Consider the following 26,784-nt stretch of genomic DNA (forward strand, 5'->3'; position numbering starts at 1 on the left):
ACATAATATTGAAATATAACAAAATGCAATAAATTGAACGTAAATTTTATACTTCTTTGTTTCTCCACGATGATTCTTGTAAACACAATCACACTGATATTAAAACTCTACCATACAGCCTCTTCCAAGGACATTTTGTTGAGGAGGCTTTCATTGCAGACCACTGCTACTTTTGCAGGCAGACTAGGTTTCCTGAAAGCATCCTCGTTCCAAGTGAAGTATTTACATAGAAGGAAGTACATGGGCAGGAAAAAAAATGTCTTGGAAGAGGCTCTGAATTATCACGGGATGTCATGTCTCATTCCAACTCTTTCACTCAAGCATTCTCACACTCACACTGTCACAAATGCTTTTTATAAAAAATAAATTACTCTTTTTCACTTTTTCTTTTTGTTTTTTCGTACATAAATTTTCTGGTTGCCAAATTGAAGAAATTTACACTGCTCTTGGACTGCACTGAAGCCAAAGCAGGTCCTTGCAAGTTCAAGGCTTCTTTTTGAGAAGCGTTAAATAAAGTTTGTGTTTTGTATAAGTTGGAGTGACCATAGACTATCCCTTATCTCTCTCCTACCATCTACTACAAAAAGTTACAACTACCTCATCACATCCGAGCTTGGTACAGCCCTTGATACATTCCCATGGCCTGTACCAAACTTGCCCTGGCCTACGGGGGCCCGAGGGTACCAGATGGAGGTGCTTTGAAATGTTTATTTTACAATTGCTGAATGAAAATTTCTTTAAAAATGCACAATATATTTCAGTATTTTTCCCTCTTCTCTGTTGGAGTGAAATCCACTTCCCGGAGGTGCTGCTTTCTTCGGAGAAAGTTTTAATTTGTGGAGTCCACACTTTACAAAAAACAAAATTTACAAGCCAAATGACAAAAGGTTTCCTTGTAACCATGATGGGCAGTCCTCCTCGGTGGATCTCACTCCTTTTAAAAGTTGACAGAAAGAAACAAAAAAACAACAAAGGAATAAACAAAACAAACAAAACAAAAACACATCAAAAAGAAAAGGATGACATTGAAGAATAGTAAACGGATATTCTAGATACTTGACCACTGTTATGAAAACTGCATAGGTTTCCAATAAATTTCTACATAAATGCCCCGGTCACTATCACATATCCAATTAATTTTTGCAAGAAAACGCAGATGACTGCATCAAAAGACAGTAGATTCCCAACTCATATTGGAGTTCTTTAAGTAAACTGACATTATTTTGTGTGGTTTCACAAAGAAATTCACAGCCATTTCGGTTAAAATTTAGTGTCAGGGATACAAAAAAATACCCAAACTGACAAATGGTAGATCATTCTGCGACTCCTGATGAACAATTTGCGGGCAAAAAATATCTCAAGTAATTGAACTACTCAAAAAAACTCCTGAGCCTTTTCATATCCGAAATACAGAAGAATTACATTTTCAAATTCTTGATAGATTCTGGGATTGGCCACTATTGATTTACCATGGTAACATGGTCTATAATGTATTCATGGAGAAACACAGCAGCTTGCTTGAAGGTATTTGGATCACATTTAGAATTATTTTGCTGTAGTTGCTTCAGCAGTAATTCACTTCTTGAAATCAGGCTTGCCGCTACAATTTTGTTGGATACTGACCCCAATGTATAAGATAGCATCAAATATATACATAGGTTACTAGTTGATGTAAGAAATAACAAGATTGGGGACAGTACTGAACAAGTATCGTTTTAAAAAGAACTCTTATCTTTCGGAGCTGTAAGGTGAAACTGTATGCAAATTCGCTGTGAAAGCATTCAAAATCAGGCACAAGAAGGACAAATAACCTTGTGTCACGGTGTAGTAGCTTCCACAATTCTGATTGGCTCCCACTGAAAAATCACCATGGCACCCGGCAGAGTCGAGGCACCCCGCACATTGAAAATAGAATTTGCAGATTACATTGATGCTGTTGTCATGGAATTTTGATTAACACTCAGTTTCAAGGCACCCCTCTTCTTAATATTGCCCATTTATGATCACCTGGCTCTAAACTGTGAAAAAAGACTAGAGTGCAAAACATTTCCATAATATTGGGTACATAATATGGGCTGTTCCACTTTCCATTGGCAGAAAATGGACCATAGAGGACAGAAATGTACAAAAAAAAGTGTGCAGTTTTAAAGAGTTCTAAAATTCTGCCGTAGAAATATAAGTGGACCTGGCACATTAGTATCACAATAAATAAAGCAAATTCACACTGGAAGGAGGGTGACTTTTACAGCGAATGATTATCTTGATAACATACGAAGTTGATCATAACAATACAGGCATAATAAGTATTTTCACTATATTTACAAACAGCAAAGTGTAATATTGCCAACTGCCCTCCGTTCTGTTGTGCTGGAGTCGTATTCGAAAAATTTTGGAAATGGATTCTTTTCAGTGTTCAAAATTGCCTCAAAATCTATAACACAAAATGTTGCAAGTATTATTCTGTGTACATTGGTGCTTACACAGAAAAAATAACTTTTACTATTTATGTAATGATCAACGTTAATCAAGGCAAGACATGATTTTTTACGACTTCAGATTTTTATCATACCCAAAGTTGTCTCTCATTTTGTAAGATATTGCGTTTTACTTTCTGGTGATACAAAACAACTCAAAAAGCAATTTTTCCTCTTTTGACAGCTTTACGTACATGGTTGACGACAGGTGGTGGAGTCTTCCATATGGTAATAATATATGCTGCTTTTAGGGGAGCCCTCTCATACCAAACAATTGGATATATACATACACCCCCCTTTTTTCCTGGATAATGTATACTTGTAGTGGTTTGATCTGAGCAAAATTAATCTGCATTCTTGCCTATTGGTGTTTCACTGGTGACCTTGATGGCGCACTTGGACCTATTTAAAGTGTTGGACTGAAGTGGTAGACAATTCAGGTTTGCAGGTAGTAACCAAAACAGTGCCCTCTGAACGTACACTTTTTGTAGGATGTGCCTTTTGTTTTTTTAAAATTTGCACAGAAGTAAATAACGTGTTTGTCATGATAGTCCTCCTTGCCATTGGACTTGACAGAGATCACATTTTATACTTTGTTTAACAGCTGCTATTTGCAAATCCAAAATTGCCACAACATGATTCAGTTTCTACATCCTATCAAACTTAAAGAAACTGCGCATGCTACCTGAAACTGCAAAGCAGCACGGTACTAACAGGGGACTGGTGGTCCTGACGCACGCGTTTGATGAAACACGAAATAACAGCACCCCTGATGATCTGGAAAGATTTGTTCACAGAAAACTAGCCCTAACAGCACCAAAACTTGGCTTCCAAATTTCAATATTCCACAATGCATGGGTCATTAGAGAAAAAAATCATCTGTGTCGATGACTAACTGAGATAAAATTAAATATCAAGATGTTAATATAAATCTGAAATTTGAAAACCTCCAGTGAGTCATCTACATACCATCTTACTGTAAAAATGTTTCCTGATAGCTTGTACCCGATATGACCTATAACTGCTGTATCAAGACCTAGCTTGCCAACATTGACACACGCACTATTTGAATCAAGTTACCTGTACAAGTTACGTAAAATACCATTTTTTAAAGGAAAAAAAAGGTAAAAAATATCTCAACTCTCACATTAATATGCACAGATACAGCTGCTGTTGTCAAACTCTTTCATCTTTAGAGACATGATCACCCTATAGTTTAATTTTAATTTGTAATTTTTCTACTGTTTTTGTGGTTTTACTGAATTAAACCATCAGCAAAACACGGTGGCTGGTTTGTCATGTGGGGTGATCTTATGATTTGGAATAATTTGGAAAAATTAACACATTTTTTACAAAATAACCTGGTGTCTCAATCGTCTTTGATTTGATGCATACACATGAGGAAATCACGAATTTTGTGTGCTGACACATACATGGGTATATAGAAAGTTGCTTGCATCGTAAGTAGGGAACATAGGAAAATAGTTGACAATTCAAATGATACATGATATGACCAGCTTGTTCACAGCCTGGGATGATACAGTAGGTTGTCAGCAGACAAATCATGGTAGATGCAACAGACTGCATGGTTGGCTTTTCAAAGGCGACACATGGAAGATTATACGGTGGACACCATACATAGATAAAACATGTGGGCTGGCTTTTCAAAGGTGCCACACAGGAGATTGTATGTTGGACATCATACATGGATAGAACACATGGTAAGATTACAAAATTAGATATTCCCTTGGCACAAGGTACATGTGACGGTGGCAACTTAACACATTGAATGCTTTGAGCCTTTGTGAACCGATGATGTGAACAGGACACTAAAACGTGCACACAGATTCATGTGAAAAAGGTTATGCATATCTCAAACGTGAATGCTAACTCTCTCTACTAAGATAACAATGTTTGTAAATTGTGTCAGCATTGTCAAATGATTTTGAGTCTGTTCTATGTATCATGTGCTGATCATTTAAGGGGATCATGTGAAAATCATGGATCCTACATTCCTCTTTGTATGGGAATAATCTTTCTGCACTAACTGGCCTCCTGTGTAGTGTAAGGTTATCAAGGGTTGCTGAATGCCACACTCTTTGTGTAATAATAGTGCCTCTGGCTCTTCAAAGTCGATGTCATGTGACAGTCACATGACAATCTGCACATTAGCAGTCACAGCGCCCTCTCAAATCACAATCTTCATCAACAAAGTCCACGTCTCTGTGTTCTGTGAAACAACCAATACAGAAGACCAAATTCCCTGAACATCGACACTTCTGCGAAGACATGGTCATTTTAAATCTTTGCCGAAATCTCACGCTCAGCAGTCAGCGACTCAAGAACAGTTTCTGAAAAATTCCTGAAGAGGAATACAAAATATAGTCCTAAGGATGTCACAATATTTACAAGCTGTTTTTCGCTATGTCAGCGTTATAAAAAAGGCATCAAACGCTCAATTTCCCACTTGAGTTACTGTACACACTCTATAAGTATGAATCTTTGACAATCGCTTTTCTCAAGCAGTGCAACATTGCATTGTAGATTACAACGTCAACCACCATTGTCTTCTGTGTTTTGCCATTTCGTCTGCAGCACTACAAGTCTGACGTCTACGTGACCCACTATCGCGATCAGAATCCACGACTCGGCTCAGTAAATGGTGGATTACTAAATCTTGTTTTGCTGTATGAGGTAGCCATCAAATGGTCCAACTTGAGATAAATCATTTCCCGTCTTCCATATTTTCCTTTCTTACTTTATCCTCCTGATTGGTCTCTTAATTTTCCGGCCGGCAACTGATCCGGATGCGCTGAACGGGTTGGAAGGGGTGGTGGTCTGATTTCCACTAAAGTAAAGAAAATAATTGTTGATGAACACGCTTAAATGATGACGATTTCTGAATCAAGGAATGAAAAGAATGCATGATGGGCGATATATGAATATTCATTATGCATTACCATTCTGATTTGCATATTTCAACAATACTCATCATATTATTTACTAGACAGATTACACCCATATCGAGTATGCAATGCAGAGTGGCTAATGTGTTCCATACATGCAACATTTTGTACAGGTTCAGTTTTAGGTCGAAAGTGCCTCGGGACAGATATTTTGACTCAAATTTTCAATTCTTTTCTGATCTACCACTTGTGGGGACCCACTTCACAAAGCTCTTGGACAAGGAAATAATTTACACAGGGATGGCAACCATGTTGAATTTCAAATATCGGTAAATGTTACTTCATTCGTTTCTCTGGTCTAGTACCAAACTTTGCAAGGTGACCCCTGGTTCTTATTGTCGATTTTGTAAGAGAATGGTTAAAAGTTTTATTGAGGAAAAATTGAGCAAAAGTCAAGTCTAACTTTCAAAGCACATTCTACCTTCAGATGTACAGTCTTCACACCGTCACACTGACTGGAAACATTTGTTTTATTATCAGTTGGAACACAGTGATAAAAACTTTATGTTTGAACAGCCATAAACATTCATTAAAGGGGAAATTTACCCTGAAAATTAATTTTGGAATATTAAACTGATATGGTCATTGAAAGGCTTTCGGGTCGATTTTATTCACTTTCACTCACTGGCTAACAAACAGCAGTGTACTAAAATACCGGAAGTGACGTCGTAAACTTGGTCATTGAAGCAGTCGACGTGTACAACTGTAAGCTGCACACTTAGTGTATAGAATGGCTACAGAATATAGGGGCCAAGGCAAGGACTCGGTGTCGATGTTTAAGTCGAGCAGAAATAAAGTTTTCTGCGAATACCACTTTGAGAAGGGCTGCTTTTATCGAAAGTTGCAAGTCCAACTACTGAACTATAAGCCTAAAAGAAAACTGCCCTGGGCATATTCAGCCCCAAGTGCTTTGCTTGTACATATGGGACTGTGCGTACGCTCAGGCACTAGAAACGGAACGATGTAGACAGGACAGCTGGTTCTAGACTAATCATGGCTACATCAGGGTGTTCTGTAACACATTAAAAATGCTTGCACTTTTAGAATTAATGTCGATCTCTTTAGAGCATTGGCATTACTTCGGTGTCGGCAAGATTTCACAGCGATTGGGTTGACAATGACAGGCATGATTGATCGCCGAGAGTAGGCCCTAATTTGAACTTCGTCATCGGAGCTAGAACAGTCACTTTTCGAACTCGAGTCGCTGTAACTTTCTGACGATGTCAGTCTTGGATCATCGATTGCTCGTTCAGGTTTGAAGTTATTACCAATTATCTTCGCCATTATGATTTTCAGTCGAGCGCTGAGGTGTGTGTACCGCGTACGCGTACTCCACTTGGCGTAGAAGAGCTTGGTCATAAGTGACCTCACTTTGAACCCGTTGTGACTAGCAAGTTTGATACGTCACTTCCGGTTTCCGTGCGTTCAGCTTGTGGCCACTGCGCTAATACGCGCAAGTGAAAGTGAATGAAACCAACGTTATTTTGTTTATTTTTCACTAAATAACAACCTGATTACCTAACAAAATCTGGGTAAATTTCCCCTTTAATGGTGGTAAAATGTTGATGTTGATTTATGAAATTTGTGAACAGCGCACATATTTGACGTTTGCTGTTTGTCTGTCATTCCACTGAGGGAACTAAATCGGGCTTTGTAACTTTGTATCCATTTTCTTTCCTTAAATATGTCAAAATCTAATGGCAATCAATAAAGTCATAAGCGACAATAACAGAAAGCATTGAAGACCAAGTCTATACAAAGTGATGCAAACTTCAAATTAGTCACAAACCAGTTTTCTCAACACGAACATCAACACCCATTTGCTTTTTCATTTCAATATATTTTTTTCAATATATTTGTTGATTGCAACACTACGGTACAAATTGCCATATTCCATGATATGCACAGTGCAAGTACAGCGGCAATATGATCAGCCTTGTTTTGATAAATCTCATTGAGGTCATGAAAAGGGATCAACTTTTGTTGCTTTTGAGTAGAACACATCTGCAAAATGATATTTAGGATGAATGACACCAACATTTTCCCTGTACAAGAAACACCTACATACAAACTTGCCACAAAGATGTCCGATTCAGTACACGTACAGCATGTTTTCCTTACCTGAAATTAAATGTATTTGGCGTGGGAGTTGAAGCAGTGAAGTTGTAAGCTGGTGGGGCGCCTGTAGAGGGCGCTGCATTGAATCCGCCAGCAGGTTGGGGTGCCGAGAATCCTACCGACTGCGTTGGTGTTGGGGTTGTCCCAGCCTGAGGAGCAGGGGCAGAGTCCTTGCCTGCTGAAAACTGGAAAACTGAACTGCCGCTGCTGAAAGAGCCACTGGGATTGGTGCCGAACGAGAATCCTGCATCAGGAAGCAACACAGATGCTGTTAGATGTACAGAAAGCAGCAACAGGGAAGATAAATTCCTGCTCTTTGTATAGTAAAGTTTAGGGGACCGAAACGCCATCTGCAGACAAAAACTGCAGACAGGAACAAATGTCTATCAATACAAGGGTGTGACAAAACGTCTCATTGAGGAGGCGTTTCATCATCGTCGCGCAGCCATGGAAATTGAGAAGTTCAAACGTGTCTCCTTTGTAGATCAGACGAATATCATTGGCAGAATACCTGTCCAAACTTTGACTCTTTCACCACCATGGTTTGGTTCAAACCTATTGTTATCGATGTTGATTGTGGACCTGTTCACTAGGAATTAGGGGTGAACAGGGTAAAACGTAGAGTAAAATGTTAAAGAGTCAAAAATTCTCTTCCAGGGACTAATTATATCTTTAAGGTAGAATGCGCCTCGGGGACAGATATTCAGATTATCACATCTTTCCAATTTTTTTTTCTCATAATTTATCTTTCATATGGCAACATTTTCATTTGGGAACACAGAAAAACTAAACATTAGTCATCTCAACTTGTCAAAAAAGCTTTGTAAGGCATTCTTCTCCAATTGATCTACCACTTGTGGTGGCTTCATTTTAAAGCTCTTTGAGTAAGAAAAAATTTCACCACTTTAGTTTTTTCTGAAATCAAAAATTGTCTGCTTACCACAGAGTTAACATAGGGATGACAGCCATTTTGAATTTCAAATATCGGAAAATGTAAAGTAATTTGTTTCTCGTTGAGGAAAGTTCGAGCAAAAGTTTAAGCCTGTCACCTTCAAGGAGCATACTATCTTAATCTGAATTGTTTCCAATTTTTCAGTAAAGACAGAAATCAAGGACTCTCCACATACCTGAGGCACCAGCAGTCTGTTGGGTAGAGGCTGCAGGGTTAGTTCCAAATGCTGGAGCAGCGCTGCCGAAAGCAGGGGCTGCAGGTGCGGCCGCAGCGGCTGGTGTGCCGGCCGATATGCTGCCAAAAGCTGGCGCTGCTGCTGCTGCTGCTGTGCCTGTGTTTGCAGAGGTAGTTTGGCTTCCAAATGAGCTTGTAGCGCCAAAGGCCGATGTGCCAGACATTCCTGACCCAAATGCAGGTGCAGTTCCTGATCCAAAAGCTGGTGTCGACGACGCTGTGGTTGTCGTTGCAGCCGATGTGGAGAACTGAAAGCCTGAAACATAAAGCAAGAAATTAACAATTTTTTTTTTAAACTTGACATCCCAAGTGATACACAGGTCCACAGGTTTTTATATGAAGACTGATGTAGACGACTTAATCTCATTTTGCATAATATAATTTATTTTGCATAATATAATTTGGGGACGTAGTGAAAATTTTGTTTCTAAAAAAATTATCTATAATTTTTCTCCTTTTGACTTTCATGATGGCACATTTGTCCCATGTTAACTCTTGTAGGTAAAAATTATTTTTTTGCATTTTCACAAAACACAATGGTGAAAACTCATCTTACTTCACATCCTTCAAAATGAGTCCAACCACTCTGCAGACCATGAATATTTTGTGTCTGAAAAACTATCAGCTTTATTTCCTTCTTCACATCATAAATAAGTAATACTCTGATGGCATATGTAGGACATTTAACTATCAGTTAGTTTACTACAAAGGAATCTTCGATATCCGTTTTATGAAATCTGTCAGAATAAATAGCGCCCTCACAGTCCACAAAGAGAACTGGAAACAATAACCTCCCATACAGACCTCCGAATGAATTTTGTTGGGCAGCACCAAAACCAGCAGTCCCTGACTGACCAAAGATGCCACTTGAGCCAGTCAATCCTTGAGATGCAGTGGAACTACCTGTGGGGGCAGGTGGTTGCGATGAAGTTCCTGCAAAGGCAAAAAGATAAGAATATCAACACACTGAGGACAGTAACACAGAACCAGTACAAGAACTCCTGTAGAAGCGCTAAGCAGTGGCCAAGTTACAACCTTTAGTTCATTTCCTGTCTGGTGTGTATGCTGTTGTTAAGTCATGTTTGTAAAAAGAATGTTCATCGTAACATTCCTGGGTGATATATTTTGACAGAATTGACAATTCAGAGACAGAGGAAAACGCACATAAAGATCATTTTCCATCGACTAACTTGCTATGAGTATGACGCACTCAATTTTTTCCTGACTTAAGCAGGTAATAATGAGCAATAACAGCCATGCGTGTCACAGTAATCTTCACAACAATTGTGCATAATTTGAACTGAACTGAATTTGAATTGATTTTGTGTACGAGTGAAAACCAAATATACCTTAATGACATCTGAAAATCTACTGGGGTAAATGCTTCGTGCCAATAATGATATGATATTTTACATGACTTTTTCATGAAAACAAAAACGTAGAACTGCATCCTTTGGGTTTACATCCACTGCTTATTGACAGGGGGTGCCACTCACCAGCTGAAAACTGAAAGGGAGGCACCGTTGTACTCTGTGGTGTTGCTGTTGTTGAAGGCTTTGTAGTTGATGCACCGCCAGTGAAGTTGAAGACTGGTGTCGCCGCTGCAGCACCACTGAACAAACCACTACTTCCGGCATCTATGGGAAAACAAACTTTGTTATGTGTCTTACAACTACTACTGGTTTACGTTCGACAATAGCTGAGCTGAGATTTATTTCTTAATAATCTTTCTCAGTTTAATTTGTGTTTCTGGTGTCAGAATCTGCACAGTGACCCCTGATTTTATCTACCACTACTTGAAATTCAAAATGGCTGCCATTCCTGGGTTATCTCTGTGCAGGGAAATATGATTTTCTATTTTCAGAATAGTTAGCCAGGGGAAAGTTTATTTATTCCATAAGTTTCAAAATGAGTCCATACAAATGGCATTCAAAAAGAATATTGTAAAAGAGTCCAAATATCCGCCACCGAGGCGCATTCTACATTAACATGAATATTATAGACTGTAACTTCCCCTGGGAAGATGATTTGGGGCTAAACATTGATAGTGTGATGAAATCAAACTTCAAAATATTGTAGTTTTCAATTTTAAGTGTTGATGCAAATTTATAATAATAGCATTGTCAGTTCCAAGCTTTGCAATGATTTGGAACTACACATTGCAGATACCACTGTATGGCACAATAACGATGCACACACTCCCCTGACAGGGATCTAGTATCTGATTCCTACCTGTAGATGTTCCACCTGTCCCTTTAGATGTGGCAGCAAAGGCAAAGCCACCAGTACCAGGGGCAGCAGCAGTAGGTGTGGCCTGGTTTGTGGTTGAGCCTCCAGTGTTGAATGCAAAGCCTAATATAGTACATGAAAGATGAACAAGTCGTTACCATCAAGAACCTTGCCTCTAGCAGGGTCCATACTTTCAGGCAACTTCATGAACTTTCTGTGGACCAACATACAATATCCAAGTTTTCCTTCTTACAATATATTTTGATATTGTTTTGAATTTCATTTTTCCAATATCACGTCATTGAACACTGACGCTGAATATTTTGATCATGCTAAATTGATGACTTACCTCCTTTCCCTTTGGTCTCTTCAGGTTTGATATCTGTGTTTGCAGTGAAACCTGTGCCACTACTCGGCTTTGCTGTGGTTTCTGCAAGCAAAATGATACATCCAAGATTAGCACACTAATACTATCACAGTCTCAGTATTGTCTGCAGGGGTTCCATTAATAGTCGGCAGTCGGTGATTTCTCATGATTGAGCCGGCTACTTTTTTTGAAAATTGGTACTCTTTCATCACTAAAATATTTTTTATCTTCTGAAATGGTTCGGACAAGTATCACAAGCTGTGTGATCAAATTATTCGGCGGCTTTTATGTGAAACACAGTTTAGCTGACAATCAACTATGATCACCTTGTAGCACGTCCAGCATGCATATCCTTAATAAAAAACAGAATTGCTACAGACGATTCTATTGGCTACTGTAATTGCTGACTCCTATGTGGTGACCTTTATATCCACCAATGAAAAAAGTGCATACTACTCCTGCCAGCCCTCATAAGTTCAATTCAAAATGGCCGATAAACACAAGAAGAGGCAATTGCAAGGTCAAGCTTCGCTGTACGATCTTGGGTTTTCAAAGCGCACCAAGGAACAAGAGAAGGGTAATTACATTGATTTAAACTGTTTTCGAAGGCAGTGACCTGATTTTTTCTCAAGGAAAAACTTACCAATTTACTACAGTTTGCTTCAATGTAGCACAGTTATTTTCACGTCTTGACCAATCAGATACCATACTGGTATGATATATAATACTAAATATTTCCATACCTGATGTGTTACCAGTGAAGGGATACACTGGTGCGGCTGGTTTGGCTGCCTCTGTCTTGCTGTTACCGTTTGCGACCACTGAGCTCTGTATACTAGTAGTCTTGTCCCTGCCCTCCGAGGCAGCTGCTCCAAACTGGAATGGAGCTGCGGTACCGCCAAATGAGAACCCTGAAGTTTCAGCCTTGGATTCCTTGGGCGTGGGTAAAACCTTGGCAGACACCGCAGTCTCCGTTTTCTGTCCAAATGTAAAGCCTGTCGCACTGGGTGCCGAGTCTGTAGTCTTGACTTGACCGAAGGCAAAACTGCTGCTTACGCTAGTACTGTCTGTCTTTGGAGCAAAGATAACATTTGAGGCCAACGATACATTTGAGTTGTTGTTGGAGCTTTCTGATTTGGAAACAAGCCCACCAAGGCTTGGCTTGACTGATTCTAAGTCCTTGCTTTGTTCAGCTGGCTTAGTTTCGAACGTGATTTGTGGTGTGGAGTCCTTTGCAGCAGCAAGGCCAGTGCCCAGCGTGATGCTGGGTACACTAGAATCTGTTTTGCCGTCCACAACACTCACATTGGCTGGCGTGTTGTTTGCTTGGCTCAAGGGCTTCGTGCTGAGTTCTGAAGTCGGGAAAGTGGACATGCCTCCAAAGGTGAAGCCTGAAGGCGCGGTCCCAGTGGCAGGTGAGGTGCTGCTTGTTTCTGAGGCCCCGAATGTGAATGTGGCTGGAATTTCAATTACATAGAAACACAACATAAATCAAATGATGAAAACTAAAATTAGAAAGCTATGGCATGTGTAACACCCAAAACTCAACAATTCCAATCGCAATACACAGAACAATGTTCACACCACCAAATTTTTACGTGGACTAAAAAACAGAGTGATTTCACCTTTTCAGCAACATGGTTTGGCCAAAAGACATCATTATCAATGGTAAGAGTGGACCTGTTCACATGGACTTAGGGGAGAACAGGTTATGTCTTTCAAGAAAATACTCCAGTACATCCTGAATGATTCCAGCAGAGTAAATAGATCAATGTGAATGTAAATGCAAATGGATATATGAGGGTTGAATTTGAAATAATATGATACTTATAAAGATTCCACTGGCACTTAATATTCTTATGTAGTAAATTTCTGCACTTACATTTTGGTGGACTGTCTAGCGTTGCTTGTGTTCCAGGTACTGGAGTCTGGCATGCCACGCACTTCTTGTCTGATGCTTTGTTTTGGACCCAGCAAGTGTCACATACCCACATGTCTGTTTTCTGTTTGCTAAATATTGAACCAGTCACTTCACTACTAGCACCGACTTTTTCTGAGGAGGGGACTGAGTTTTGAGCTCCGAACTTGAAATTCGCGGTTGTTGTGGTGGTGGTGTCACTGCTGTCTCCAAACTTGAACGTTGACTTGGTGGTACTTTCGCTGGCACTGCCGCCAAATTTAAATGTCGAGTTCGCCTTGGTTGAACTGTCACTGGCAGTGCCGAACTTGAACTTCGGCGCACTTTCATTCTGACTTTCACCCGGTTTCGTCTTGCCGCATGCCACGCAATTTTTGACATCGCTCTTGTTTTGAATACAGCAGGTCGGGCACTCCCACGACCCGCTGGGCGGTTTGAACCGTTCCGCGAGACTCAACGGTTTTGACGCCCCGAATGCAATCGGAGCAGCTGAGGATTCCGGTTGGCTGCCGGGCTTGACTGTCTCACAACACGGGCATTTACTGACATCTGATGAGTTCATAATCATACAGGTCGGACATTCCCAAGATCCAGGGCTGGGTTTTGCGCCAAATATACTTGATAAAATAGGAGTCTGGGTCTCCTCCTTATGACCTGGTTTATTTTCACCACACGCTGCACAATTATTTTTATCATTCGTGTTATAAATCATACAGACAGGACACTCCCACGATCCGGATGCTGGTGTTTTGTCCCATATACTTTTACCAGTTGTCTGTTTTGTGCTTGCATTATCATCATTGACTGTCACTGGTGAGTCCTTGCTCCCTGATGATAACGAACTCTGTCGATAAAAAGACGATAGATCCAGAGAAATGTTAATGATTTGTAATTGGAATTTCACGAGACAGTAAATATTTGGCAATTGTTTCTCTGTAATACCTAATTTTGAAGGAGAACCCCTGCTTTATATTCTTGATTTTGAAAGGAAATGACCTAGTTTCTACGTGGAAAGTTTACAGTAAGTCATCAAATTTTGTGGCACATACTACCTCAACACTCCATCACATGCACACATGGGCTCAGAAAACTTCAATCTACATTTCAAGACAATTCACCAACTTTGACTAAATCCACAATATGCATATTGAACACTTAGTGTTTAAAAGAACATTGATATCTCTTGTACTACGATTCTATGTGGTGTGTGGTCTGAAATTTCAGTCATATGAAACCATCATGTGTACGGCAGTCTGGACAAACAGACAAATTCTGTTAGTTGGTGGTTTATATGCTCACCTGTTCTTTGCTCTTGACGCTTGAACTTGACTCTGGAAAAGACAATACGTGAAAATGACATTTATGATAGATGCAATTACCACCAGAGGTAAACAACAGTGGGCAGTGGAAGAGATATGTAAAAGTGGCCAAGTTTGAACACCAAAGCCAACATCTTGCCATTTAAAACTTTTAAAGTTTGAACAGATCAATCCCTCTACCATCCTTGACACTGGATGCAGGTCTATCTAAATGTATGAGATTCAGAAATTCAAGTTCAAAACCGTTGTCCATAGTGTAATTTTGACATTTCAAAAATATAACATTCATATTCACACAGCTGACAGGCACTGAACAGATGACTGACTCGTAAAACCAAACAGTGTTTGTCCAAGTCACTTTGATTTGCAAGTTCATTGGAAATAGGCTAACCTAGGAATCTGAATGGACCATGGTGCAAACAAAACCACGTGCACAAATGGTTTGTACATGTGTGTTTGTTTTTACTCCCATCACTTGATCTCTTGTGCAGAACACTATGTGTCATTTTATTCCTGAGTAGAACCATTGCACATACTTTTGACAATATTCAGTCTGGTAATTGTGAACTGCAACCCCTCCAGACAGAAAAAAAGAACATTGGATTGTGAGCTGCGTGGATCACTTACTGATTCCAAATACTTCTAGACAGCTACCAGATTTCAATTCCTTGGCTGGTTTCAGTCCACCACCTATACTGGTGTTTTCTTCCTCTGTGTTGCTTGTCTGTGCTTTCTCTGGAAGTTTCTTTACCTTAAAGGGAGTCTCTTCTTGGACCTTGAAGTTGACATTTGGCGATTTGCTTTCATCCTGGCTGACTGGTTTGGGTACACTGAATTGGAATGTAGGCTGCAAGCAAAGAAAATAAAATGATTATTTTTCAGAGACTATAAGAACACAATAACAATGACTGACTGGTACAAAATACACTTTCCTGGTGTAATTTCATTCAGTAACTTATTGACTCACACTGCCATTGACTTCTTTTCTGATCAATTTTCAGATATCAGTGTACCTGTAGATATCTACTCAATGAACATGCCATACTCAGACGGGAAGATCAATGGTCAGCAGTTGAGGGCACTCTTTACATTCGTCCCTCATTATGGCACAAGAGGGCAGTGAGTGAAGGAGCACTCTCCAAGGATAGATAATCAAGTGTAACACGGTGCTGTGTGACAAAATTTGCTGTCCTTATACAGAAAAAAGCCTGAGTCAACTGGTTTGAGCAAAAAACTACAAGTGAACAATACTGTACATTATTACAAGCGTCAACTACTTTCTCTAAAATTCTATACGCTGACACTGCATGCATTAGGTTTAACAAGTCCATTAAAATTATATAACACACCTGGGCAGTATCTTGTAAATCACTGGGAACACGATCAACAGATTCTTTAGCAATAGGGGAGGCAAACTTGAATGAGATCTCGGGGGAGGCCGAGGGTGCAAATTTGAAACTGGCTTCAGAGGTTGGGGCAGTTACAGCTGGCGTTGATGTGGTCCACTGGGATTGCTTGGATGTTGAAGATGATGTGGTCTTGGTTACAGAAGGTGCTGGGACGCTCAAGTCAAACTTGGGTAGTGGTTTGGTATCTGCCAATGGTAGCGGTATGTGTTGTGGTAGATCTGGCTCAACCTGAGAAATGGTAACATAGTTGTTACAGTGTGGACTTTCATGTTGTACATCAATTCAAGTCAAAGTAGAGACTTTATCCGCAAATCTTAACCCTTTCACCCCCAGTTCCCTGTATACAGGTCCAACTTTACCATAGAAAACAATGGATTTGGGACAAACCATGGTGGTGAAAGGGTTAAAAGCAAATTAGCATTCAAGCGAATGAGCTCCATTATCAGAAGGATAGGTGGTCTCAAAACAAACATGTTGTACCTTTAGTTCCCAGGCTGGATAGTCTTGGCACTTTAAAGCTTTGTGCATTTTTACTGGTGGACTAAATAGTCACGTTTGTTTAACATTTTTATCACAAACCTAGGCAGCCTCTAATCCACCAAAGTTTTTTTTCATTAATAAAATTACAAAGTTTGACCTGTGACCTTATGACCTTTCAGGTCATGAGACCACCACTCACCTCATCTTCTTCATCTTTGCCCACTGAGTAATGGAGATTGGTGCGACTTTTGGTCTTCATCTTCCCACCACTTTTAGATAAGCTGCTCTCTTTTGTGGAAGGTTCCGCGGCTGCCGAAAGCGATGACAGTGGAGTGGACGTGATGGTTGTCACACCTGTGCTGCCAAAACCGGAGCTGAAAGGAGGAAAGGACCATGAGTAAATAGCTTCAAGGGGGCTGACATAGCTGATTTCCAATAGAACTATATCAATTTATGCAAAGTGTATTTATGACATTGTATGCATATGTAAATCAAATTGTACTAATTCACTTTACATGAAGTGTATTCATTAGGTGCAAATGTACAACATGATAATTTAATCCTGGTTTGATTGTTTACGCCCCTGATGAGAATCAGGATTGCTCTGCTCTGATTATTAAAAGCAGGAGTTGTCAATCCCTGGTTCTCGTATTAGTGGTTGTTGTCATTGACTGTTTATGTGATTTTAAACCCTTTTTGTCCTCTGAAAATTGTGTTCAGTTATTCAGTTTGTTCACAATAATAATAAAAATCTGCCCCTTAAATGCACCTGCCCATATTACTGCTAACATTAACTTCTCACACAAGAATACATTTTCACCAAAAAAACAACATGCAAATTTTGCCTCAATATGTAAATTAGCCCTCCCTCTGTTTTGCCAAGCTATGGAAAGAAGTGGTGAATGTACACCCTTGCTGTCACTGTCAGAGTATAAGAAATTCTACTTACAAGGTTGATTTGCTTGGTTCTGTTGAAGCAGTCACACTGGTAGTACTGACAGGTACCTATAGAGCAACAAGCACAGAGTGAATATACATCAGTGAACAACAGCATTCCATGCAAAAGTATAGTGGTCAGCATCAATATTGAGGTTTTGTAGAGGACTATAGTATGTCTTACGACCCTACGCAAAGTACATAACAATCTGTGTTTACGTTATTTGTGAGACTTGTGACTGTAAGATTATCTGCAGTTTTGACCTAGCCACTTTCAAACAAGATTCAAAAATAACACACTAACTTTATCAATCTCAGTGACATATGCTTTGTTTCCAAATGCACTTACATTACTTTAAATATCACCTGCTGATGGTACATACAGCATTTGAGGACAAGAACAATATATAAAAGCTAAATATTGAGATCAATGTCTTTGTCTCTTCCACAGACCAATTGCCAACTGTTGCTTTTCAAAAATTACACACAGCAGCTTTGAACATAAAGTGTCCGCATTCATAAGGGCAAATGACTACTTCGCTCATATACTTTTTTTTATGCAGTATTGCACAGTGCACTGAAATGTTTTAGCAAAGTTCAGGACACATGTAATGTATAGCAAACCTTGGCTTCCTCTTGAGTCTGCTTGGGCTTGGAAACAGTCTGTGCTGGGGGCTGTCTGTTTTTAGATATCCTAGCCAGCAGTGGTGTTCTCAATCCAAACACTGGGGGCGCTGTCTTCATGGTCAAGTCTGTCCGTAGAGTCAGGAAGCTGCCACCGTGGCTCTTGTTTCGACTGGCACCCTTACCAAATGGCTGTCAGAGAATTTGGTAGTAGAAGCAATGTTGAGAATTTTGTCACTTTTGATTTTTGATTCGCCAAAGAAATCAACATTTTCGACTCTGATGCCCCCCCACCTGTTATTTTCAGACACATCACTTTATCAAATGCTGACTTTCATTACTGTATCCTAACATATCATATTTACATATCTGCTTTCCTGTGTATGGACTCCAGAAATAGACACCATTCAAACTAATGCTTCTGTTTTATGATCATGGTTTGAAGCCGTGATATCCGATCAACATATTTGTCACATATTGTCTGTTGTTTGTTTTTATTTATTTCTCTTTTGTAGATTTCTCGTTCGTGCGTGTAAGTTTTCTCAGTCACCATTGTAATTGCCCAGTGTTTGGGATGAATAAAGTATTGATTGATTAATTGATTGATTGATTGATATTCAATAGTAACAACACAGGGCATTGTCACTTTGAAAACACGTAAACAAGCTTGACATGACTAGCAACTAGCCTGATTTGTCAATGACCTCCAAATCAGTCTGAGTCCTGCTTGTTCCTATGTATATAGCTCTTCAAGCCATGGAAATTACAATTGCTGTCAACACAGTAGATATTTGTCCCCAGCTTGCCATTTCCCCGACAAGTGACTGTTGGACTGGTTGACTTGTAGAATTTTGACAATTTTTGGGGCATAGATGGAAAAAAATTGACAATATTAACTTACAGTAAATGACAATGGTGATGATGATGGGACCACAGGAATTCTTCTAGCATCAGACAACGGTGTGGACATTCTTTCTAACGTGTCAAGTATTCTCTTAGCTGTAACACTGGTCTCTCCGTAGTCATCGGCCGTACTGTTGACAGGCTTTGGTCTCATCTGACGTTTCACTGGCTGGTATATCTGAAAGGGGATATATCATTGAAAATTTACGTGGGATGACCGCTTAAGGTAGTTGTGCCTCAAAATGAAAGACTTTTGCTCAAACTTTCATCTAGTAATCTTTAAACCGTTGTCTTTCAAAATCAAGATAAAAATCAGGAGTCACCTACAAATTTTGGCACTAGAGAAACAATCTTACCAATATTTAATGACATTTGATATTCAAAATGGCCGCCATCCCTGTGTTATTTCTATGGGAGAACATAAAATTCCCCGAGTTTCACAAAACTAAGCCAGTGAAGACTTTTCCTTAAAAGCTTCAGAATGAGGCCTCACAAGTTGTAGGCCAAAAGAATATTGTAGAAGTTTGAGAGATTCTGAATATCTGTCCCCGAGGTGCGTAATACCTTAATTAGTTATACTTTACCTCATAAGGGGATGTCCTCCTCCGTTTGGCCGATCTCTGAGTGGAAGCACCTCCAAATGACGTCCGTCCAGGGTAGAAAGAGGATCCGCCGGGTGTAATCGGGGGAGTGACTGCATCAGAGGACTGTTCAGATGGGGAGACAAACACATCGTCATGAATCTTATACCAAAAAGGTAATTTTAAAGCAGGATTTTGCATTTGGTGAAAGATCCAGGTACTTCGAAGGATACTAGACTGGCTGACAAAAAGTTGGAATTTTACAAAATAGGCAATTATGAAGTCACTTACATAGAGAGGTGAGCCAAAGTAGGAGGCATTGAATGATGGTTTTGTACTGCTTCTCCCAGGCTGCTGTGCTTGACCAATTGAAGACACTCTACCAGAGCTTGTGCCAAAATCAGACCACAGCCCGCGCTTCTGTTCCCGATTTTCTCTGTCTACATTGAACAAAAAGAGCACAACCTCATAACACTTTTGAATGTGGTGAACTGCACTACACTTGGAGGCAGATGTGTGCACTTGTATGTGTACATGTTATGTATTTTATATATGTAGGGTCCACACACTCAAAGTTACCGAAAATTATGGGACTTTCAAGAATTTTTAGAGCAATTTTCAGGACTTTTTTGAGGTCCAAAACAGCATTGTGCAAATATCACTTTTAATCATTTTAAGATACCATTTTACATATCGTTTTTATGATATCAAGACTGATCATCTTGTCATTTTTAAAAACTGTGGGTGGATTATCAATTTTCCAGGACACTGTAGAACTCAATTTTATTTTCAAGGACTTTTCCAGGACTTTCAGGAAGCTTTAAAATTCAAAGATTTTCAAGGAGTGTACAGACCCTTGTGGAGAACGGCTGTGCATCCCTTGTGTGAATGACTTACAATATGTAGCATGTTTTACTGGATCATGGACGTCAGCAGTCATCAGTGATGTCAACAGCAATACTGACTTTTCACTACTTTTTACATCTTTATCATTTAAAATGTGTAAATCAAGCTCCTTCCTCTCTTTATTCTAGTTGGTGTAGAGATGTTTTTTTAACCCTATTTATGCTATCGTTGCTAATTCCCCTATCCTGGCGTCCAAATTTGCCCAAAACTTTACAGAGACACTAAACTGTACTGATGACAGGGAAAAATAAAAAATACACACATCTCCAGACGGGCAACCTAGTTTTCCGTGAAAGGTTACATCACAGCGTTCCATGCCTGCAGGGCATGGCAGTACACGGAATACAAATAATTCCACTTAGGGAGTATTTGCTATACTGGCATCAGGGTGTAAATCACTACATTGATGTCCTCAGGCTGTGTAATTGGAGATACCTGAGAAAGTGGGTTTAATTTGGAATTTTTTTCTCTCTTCATTGAATTTCTGACAAATGCATTACATCATTAATTTTGTAATTTTCATTAGTCAGTAAAATGTGAACAAGCTTATTTTGCATATCCAAATTCAAACAACTTTACTTTCCCATGATTGGTTGGAATATGGTGGCACAAAAACATCTGGACATTTTTTAAAAGCGTTTGCCATATGATTGCACTGTAAGTGTCAATGATGGCTGGGGGGCCAAGGTCACGATCTTCAGGTATCATTTTTTGTCAGTTTTGTTTTGTTGGAGTGGACATTCACAGTGTCTGCTGTCTGGCAACGTGCTGAGAAAGTGTTCAACAAATTCCAAATCTATCAACAATACAGACAAATCATATACAACAAACAATTACACAACACCACACCGGCAACTTAATTGTGACTCGACTAAGTGTATTAATTCATTGTAGTCATTTACAATGTAATGAAATCAACATTATTCCAGTTCACAGTAGTTTCTAAGGGATGGACCATTATCTCTTGGGAGTCTTGGAAGGGGAGGTAAGGATTCTGACATGCACACTTTTTTATTTCAAAAAGTTGACAATAATTATTTTTTTACGATTATGCCAAGGATGAGTACCAGTTTTTTCACATCTGCTCCTTTTTATTGGCAGACCTGCATGTGAATATTTTAATGAAATGAGCACGCCATCAGGATTTTTCTGAATTTTATATGCTGCAAATTTTTTCCCTCATTCTTGATCACCCCTCCTAATATCTAATGTTTAGTCCCTGTAAAGATATTTCATCTCTTTCTTGATATGAAATGTGGAAGCAAAAGTGTAAACATTGTCCCCATGACTGATGTGGCTTACCTTTTTTACTCTTTCGTTCGCTGGCCATCTTTTGATCCACTCTTTCTTTGTCTTTGTAATCTATTTTGCCGACATGTGGCACCAGAGATGAGCACCCACTGGTGGAAATAGACTCATCAGAATTGGAGTCTTCTTCTGAAAGACAGCAAAGCAAATATTAGTCGCATGAGCTATTTTCCCTACAATGCCTGTAATATTGTAATAATCCTATTCAAAATTGAGGCATGATGGGCAAAATCATCCTCATTTCACAAAGTAGAAGCCCAGCGCCACCACACAAAATACAGGGTGAACTCTTTGAATGCTAAAGTCAATTTTATCTCCTCTGTAAAATTGCCCAAGACACTATTTTTTTCAGATCCAGAAAATTATTTTTTCAGATTTTTTGACAAAATTTTGATCAAAGACTGTAGCTAATGAAAAGAGATGTCCATTTTGTCCAACATTATCATAAAATCTATAGAAAAGTTTATAAAAATTGGTAAAATATTGCACTAAAATTTTGGCGGGAAAAATTACAGCACTCAAAGGGTTAAACCAATCTGTGATGGTGAGACATGTGAAATCAAAATACTACATTTCATATGCTCTCACCTTTTTCAGCCTTTCCTGCCACATTGTCATCTTCCACTTGTTCCCCTTCTATGGGTGTGGAACTCGTCAGTGGCTCATATCGAAAGAATGGAACTTGAGGGGGAGACTTGAAACTGGGCCCCAATCCTGAGCTTTGCGACGGCAACTCCGAACTGTTCTCTTGAGTTCTGGAAATCTCTGAGCTCCCTGATTCAAAAGAGACTCGGCGCCTTGTCTGTCGTTGGTTTTCCTCGCCCGGTTCCTCGACATCCTCTTTGTCTTCATCAGAAGCTGGGTTCCACATGTGAGCAAGCCATGATGGGGTCAGGTGACTGAGGGTGCTTTTAACACGTCCGAATAAACCACCAGATGGCTGTGAAAATTGATGTTTGTCAATAAGAAATCATTCCAAAATTTAATATCAATAGATATTCCCTGAAGATGCATAAATGAAGTGTTTCAAAGCATTTCCAGTCTCCTACTATCCCATGACAGATTTGTAAAATGTAAAATTTGTGTCCTTTCCAGTCTAAAGCTCATTTTGAAGGCTATACAGAATAATATACCAGTAAAACATTCACGTTTCATTGTGAATTTTAAATACAAGTTCTGGTAAATTTGCAACCAAACAGTGACAATACCATGTAATTCTTCCAACGTAATTCCTGCTTCTCTATATTTCTCTGTACATTGGTATTACTTCGTTTTTCACATTCAGCATTCTCACATTTATCCTTTGTAACTATTTGATTGTTTTTTAACAATTTTTACTCTTGAGATGAATATTACCATACAGGTAAATTATAAAGTTCTGTAAATACTGGTAAATTATAGACCACGGAGTGTTAATTAATCTACGGTCTGTAAATTACCAGAATAGGTACAATAGAATGAATAAGCTTCGCCGTTATATTTTGCTGTAAGATCCCACAAATATTCTTGGTTCTGAATTGACTTTGGTTATGCGTCTCAAATAAATTTTCTTGTCAAAGTTGAGCTATTCTAAGTGAAACCCAGCATCCAATGTTTGACACTTGCAAAACACCACAAACTGTATGTTGTCATTATTTTCAAATTGTTGTAGAATGTGTGAAAAAGTAAGGAGAAAGAAAGAAAATATTTGTGACACCCTACGGAGTCAGTCATTTCTGGCTACTTTTGAGCGGAATTGTCATTATCTGATCACATTCTCATTCAGGCTTTCAGTAGACAATTTCAAACACATTTCTGCAGATATACGATTCTTAAAAAGGAGCTGGAACGGAACTGGGATAATGGCTAATGTAATTTGACATTGCTTCCTTGATTAAAAACCCTAGACACTGCCAATTCCTCATTTCCCTGATGTTTGCAAAAGAGGGTTACATACCCTAGAAGGGATTAACAAGTTGAACCTTTGAGATGTCGTGAGATTACTTAGAATAAGGATTAAACAAAATACAATTTTCGTATTCCAAATCTGAAGTTACGGGGGTTGTCGGAACTGTGCTAAAAATTTGTATGGTACCCTCAGACCGAATGTAAACATTGCATCCAAGGTACGTCAGTGATTGGTGAAAGTTACGTGTAAAACATATTTCTCATAATGTAGTACATTGTAAACTTGAAATATTGCAGCTATGTTGATAATACATCTAGATATCATGAATGAAATACATTGTGTGGACACAAGAAAATTGCATATGCGCAGTTACGACTACCCCTTCCCTTTATTCTTAGTCTTACATGGAAATTCCTAAATGAAACAGTCTGTAGATTTCTCAAAATTAACATTTTCCCCACTTTCAAAGTAGAATGAAATGTTTTCTTTGCAAAAGAGGGTCTAAATTTTCAAAAAACATCTTTGCAAATCATTACTCTTGAGGTTTTGTTATCCATGTTAGATTACCCTCTCAAAAGATCTGCCTTTACTCAGATACTGTCACATGTGGCCAACCTACGTCAGCTCATTCAGACTTAGGGAGATTCATATCATATTAAATCAAGATATGTTCGGACAAAATATTCAAAATGATTTCAAACAACAGAGCTCGGAGATCTGCTGGAAGTTGGTGATCGTTTTCCCTGATATTTATTAAATCTTTTTAAACAGATCTAACATTGAGAACTGAATTTCATGTAAATTTTCCTGCATCTAATTTATTCTTCATCATGTCACAAACCAACTGAACTCTGTGCATTTTGGAATATTATTAAAATTTTCTTGATTGACCCATATTCTGAAACATGATATGCAAAATTTTATGAAATCACAGGAAACACTTTTGAGTCATTGGTGCATCAAACGACATACAGGTAAGGTTACAGGAAACACTGCTGAAATTTTTGATTTCAGGAACCAAATCAGTTACCTATTAAGATTTGGAAAAGTTGCAGCAAATATGTACCAGGCACAGCACACATGTAGGTTTGCCACAGATTATAGTTTCTATACAATGTAGAAGATAGTTCATAACATCTAGTCTTCAGAAATTAAAGTTTACCATTATATCTTGGGAGCGGGAGGGTTAGGATTGTGACATGCAAATTTTTTTTTGCACTCCAAAATTTTACAACTCACTTATCTTGGTTTCTACAAAGCAAGCAGATTATTCTTTTTTCAAATTTACACAATTTTTCATCAACTGACCTACATGTGGATATTTAGTTTGTAAAAAAAATTATTTTTAACAATAATTTTTACATAGCATATTTTTTAGCACCCCTACTAAGATCCTACAGCCTATCCCTGAATAATTTTGACTTGACAGACGCAGGAAATTGATCAATTGTAGGGAAAGCAATATTAAAACTGTCTAGATCATCTGAGGGCAAACCAATTTCCTTTTCTTTGCATCTCCCACCAAATTAGGTAGTATTATAACAGCAAGTTTGAAATGATTCAGCCTTTGGCTTTTATATGTGAAAGCAATAGCTTTGCACAATGACAACATGCAGGAAAATGATATGACAAACGACTTGTTTTCTGCCTTTTTATTGCATTATTAATTATATTGCTTCATGTTGGGGACAACAAACAAATACACAGACTTTCTGACAAATTTATTGGACACTCTACAGACAGTAAATGCAACGGTTTGAAAGAGAACATCAATATCTCTATTTAGTGATGTGTGCTTTCTTACATTTATGTGCATTGAGAACTCTCTATACGTTTCTACTATGTTGAGTGATCAAGGACACTGGTGTCAACATATTTTCTAAGTTTTGCAGCACCTTAGACATGCCCTAACCTCTACTCCACACATCTATCTGTCCATGAGGCCACCAATGGTCTCTTCTTTCAGAGGTTGGCCTCTTTTGTTTTCACACTGTGACATGTCAGACCAATACAGGTACCTGTTATGCAATAGCAAAACTGATATCCATGGCGATGAAGTGTAGCTTTTATCAAGCTACACCACCTATGCTGAAATCTCAAAACTCATGATTTAAGATGGCTTGTGGTAAAACTAGCCACTTTTTCACATGAAAGTAAAAAATTCAGAGTGCAATCCCGAGTAACTGACGGCAGTGATGTCACTGTACAGGGAAAGGCTGTGTTAGCGTTTTGGTTTTGTTGTATCATGACATTAAATACTTTCTCAAAACCCACCATAAACTCCAATGATGGTGCAAACCTCTCTGTATACTGTTTTTGAGCCAGTTTATTCCCTATTTGTATTCTTAGGGCTTTTTTTTACATTGCTCTTGATAATGTTCTCTTCCTGCCAGACAAGTGACTGTTGTCTCAAGCTTTTTTTGCTGTCTTTTGTTCCTGGTTATGTTGTTCAAATTGTGCAAATGTGATGAATTGCTTGATATCATGATATGACAGAACATCATTCTTACGGCCAGACTAAGTTACATGCTTTGGTCCACCAGTATTTTTAATATGTCAAAAATGCAGAAGGTGAAAAATTGAACAATAAAATGAGAAGAACACCACAAATAGCTTGTAGTAGTCAGCTGTCTTTCAAGTTTCAGTACTGCAGCAACTGACAAGTTTTCATGGTATAATAACTTCAAATGTAGCTTTATGTCCACATTTAAAACTAATTTTTCAATTTTCTTTTGTTATTGCACATAGTTTCTTGAAGATGAACTGTCTAATAGAGTGAGATGAGCATTGGGTAGATATTTTGTATTCTTAGAAATCATCTCAAATCTTGAAGGTGAAGACTGTCATGTCATCTGCTTTGTGTGTGGTAAAAAATCATCTTAAGATAAAAAACAACATACTTGAATCTCTAGCAAAATAGGCATAGTTGTTAAAATAAAATGTACAAACGTATGAAAGTTCACACACGACAAATGATTGAATTAATAAAAGTATGTATGTGAAAAATAAGTCAATGGCTTGAGCAGATCTGGTGATTCAAGAAACACAAGGATTGCTAAGCTTACTGAAGTTGAAATAACAAATTCACACTCCTATGTCAACTGCAGATAGGTCAACTAAAGTTCTATTCAAATTTGTCATGGCGCAAACTTTCAGAAAGTTATTGTAAGTT

The 26,784-nt window shown here is 38.7% G+C and overlaps 1 protein-coding gene across 3 annotated transcripts in view; it reads right to left on the minus strand.

Moving 5' to 3' along the window:
• Positions 1-400: 400 nt before the first annotated feature.
• Positions 401-26,784, minus strand: part of LOC139133429 (nuclear pore complex protein Nup153-like) — a 28,187-nt gene continuing 1,803 nt past the window's right edge. Inside the window, exons 2-21 of one of the 3 annotated variants that reach the window (XM_070700017.1) lie at positions 22,313-22,664; positions 21,719-21,853; positions 19,802-19,950; positions 19,514-19,636; positions 18,928-19,107; positions 18,027-18,218; positions 17,416-17,471; positions 16,666-16,840; positions 15,927-16,214; positions 15,205-15,424; positions 14,558-14,589; positions 13,223-14,102; positions 12,084-12,797; positions 11,323-11,403; positions 10,977-11,096; positions 10,241-10,381; positions 9,549-9,677; positions 8,686-9,000; positions 7,562-7,802; positions 401-5,322 (exon numbers count right to left, since the gene is read on the minus strand). In XM_070700017.1, coding sequence (XP_070556118.1) covers positions 5,229-5,322; positions 7,562-7,802; positions 8,686-9,000; positions 9,549-9,677; positions 10,241-10,381; positions 10,977-11,096; positions 11,323-11,403; positions 12,084-12,797; positions 13,223-14,102; positions 14,558-14,589; positions 15,205-15,424; positions 15,927-16,214; positions 16,666-16,840; positions 17,416-17,471; positions 18,027-18,218; positions 18,928-19,107; positions 19,514-19,636; positions 19,802-19,950; positions 21,719-21,853; positions 22,313-22,664 — 4,617 coding nt within the window. In that variant the 3' untranslated portion in view covers positions 401-5,228. Of the gene's footprint in view, positions 5,323-7,561; positions 7,803-8,685; positions 9,001-9,548; positions 9,678-10,238; positions 10,382-10,976; positions 11,097-11,322; positions 11,404-12,083; positions 12,798-13,222; positions 14,103-14,557; positions 14,590-15,204; positions 15,425-15,926; positions 16,215-16,665; positions 16,841-17,415; positions 17,472-18,026; positions 18,219-18,927; positions 19,108-19,513; positions 19,637-19,801; positions 19,951-21,718; positions 21,854-22,312; positions 22,665-26,784 lie in introns of all 3 variants that reach the window. The other 2 variants (XM_070700019.1, XM_070700018.1) reach the window with 2 other exon arrangements.

This window comes from Ptychodera flava, chromosome 5, assembly GCF_041260155.1.
Source record: "Ptychodera flava strain L36383 chromosome 5, AS_Pfla_20210202, whole genome shotgun sequence".
Classification (NCBI taxonomy): domain Eukaryota; kingdom Metazoa; phylum Hemichordata; class Enteropneusta; family Ptychoderidae; genus Ptychodera; species Ptychodera flava.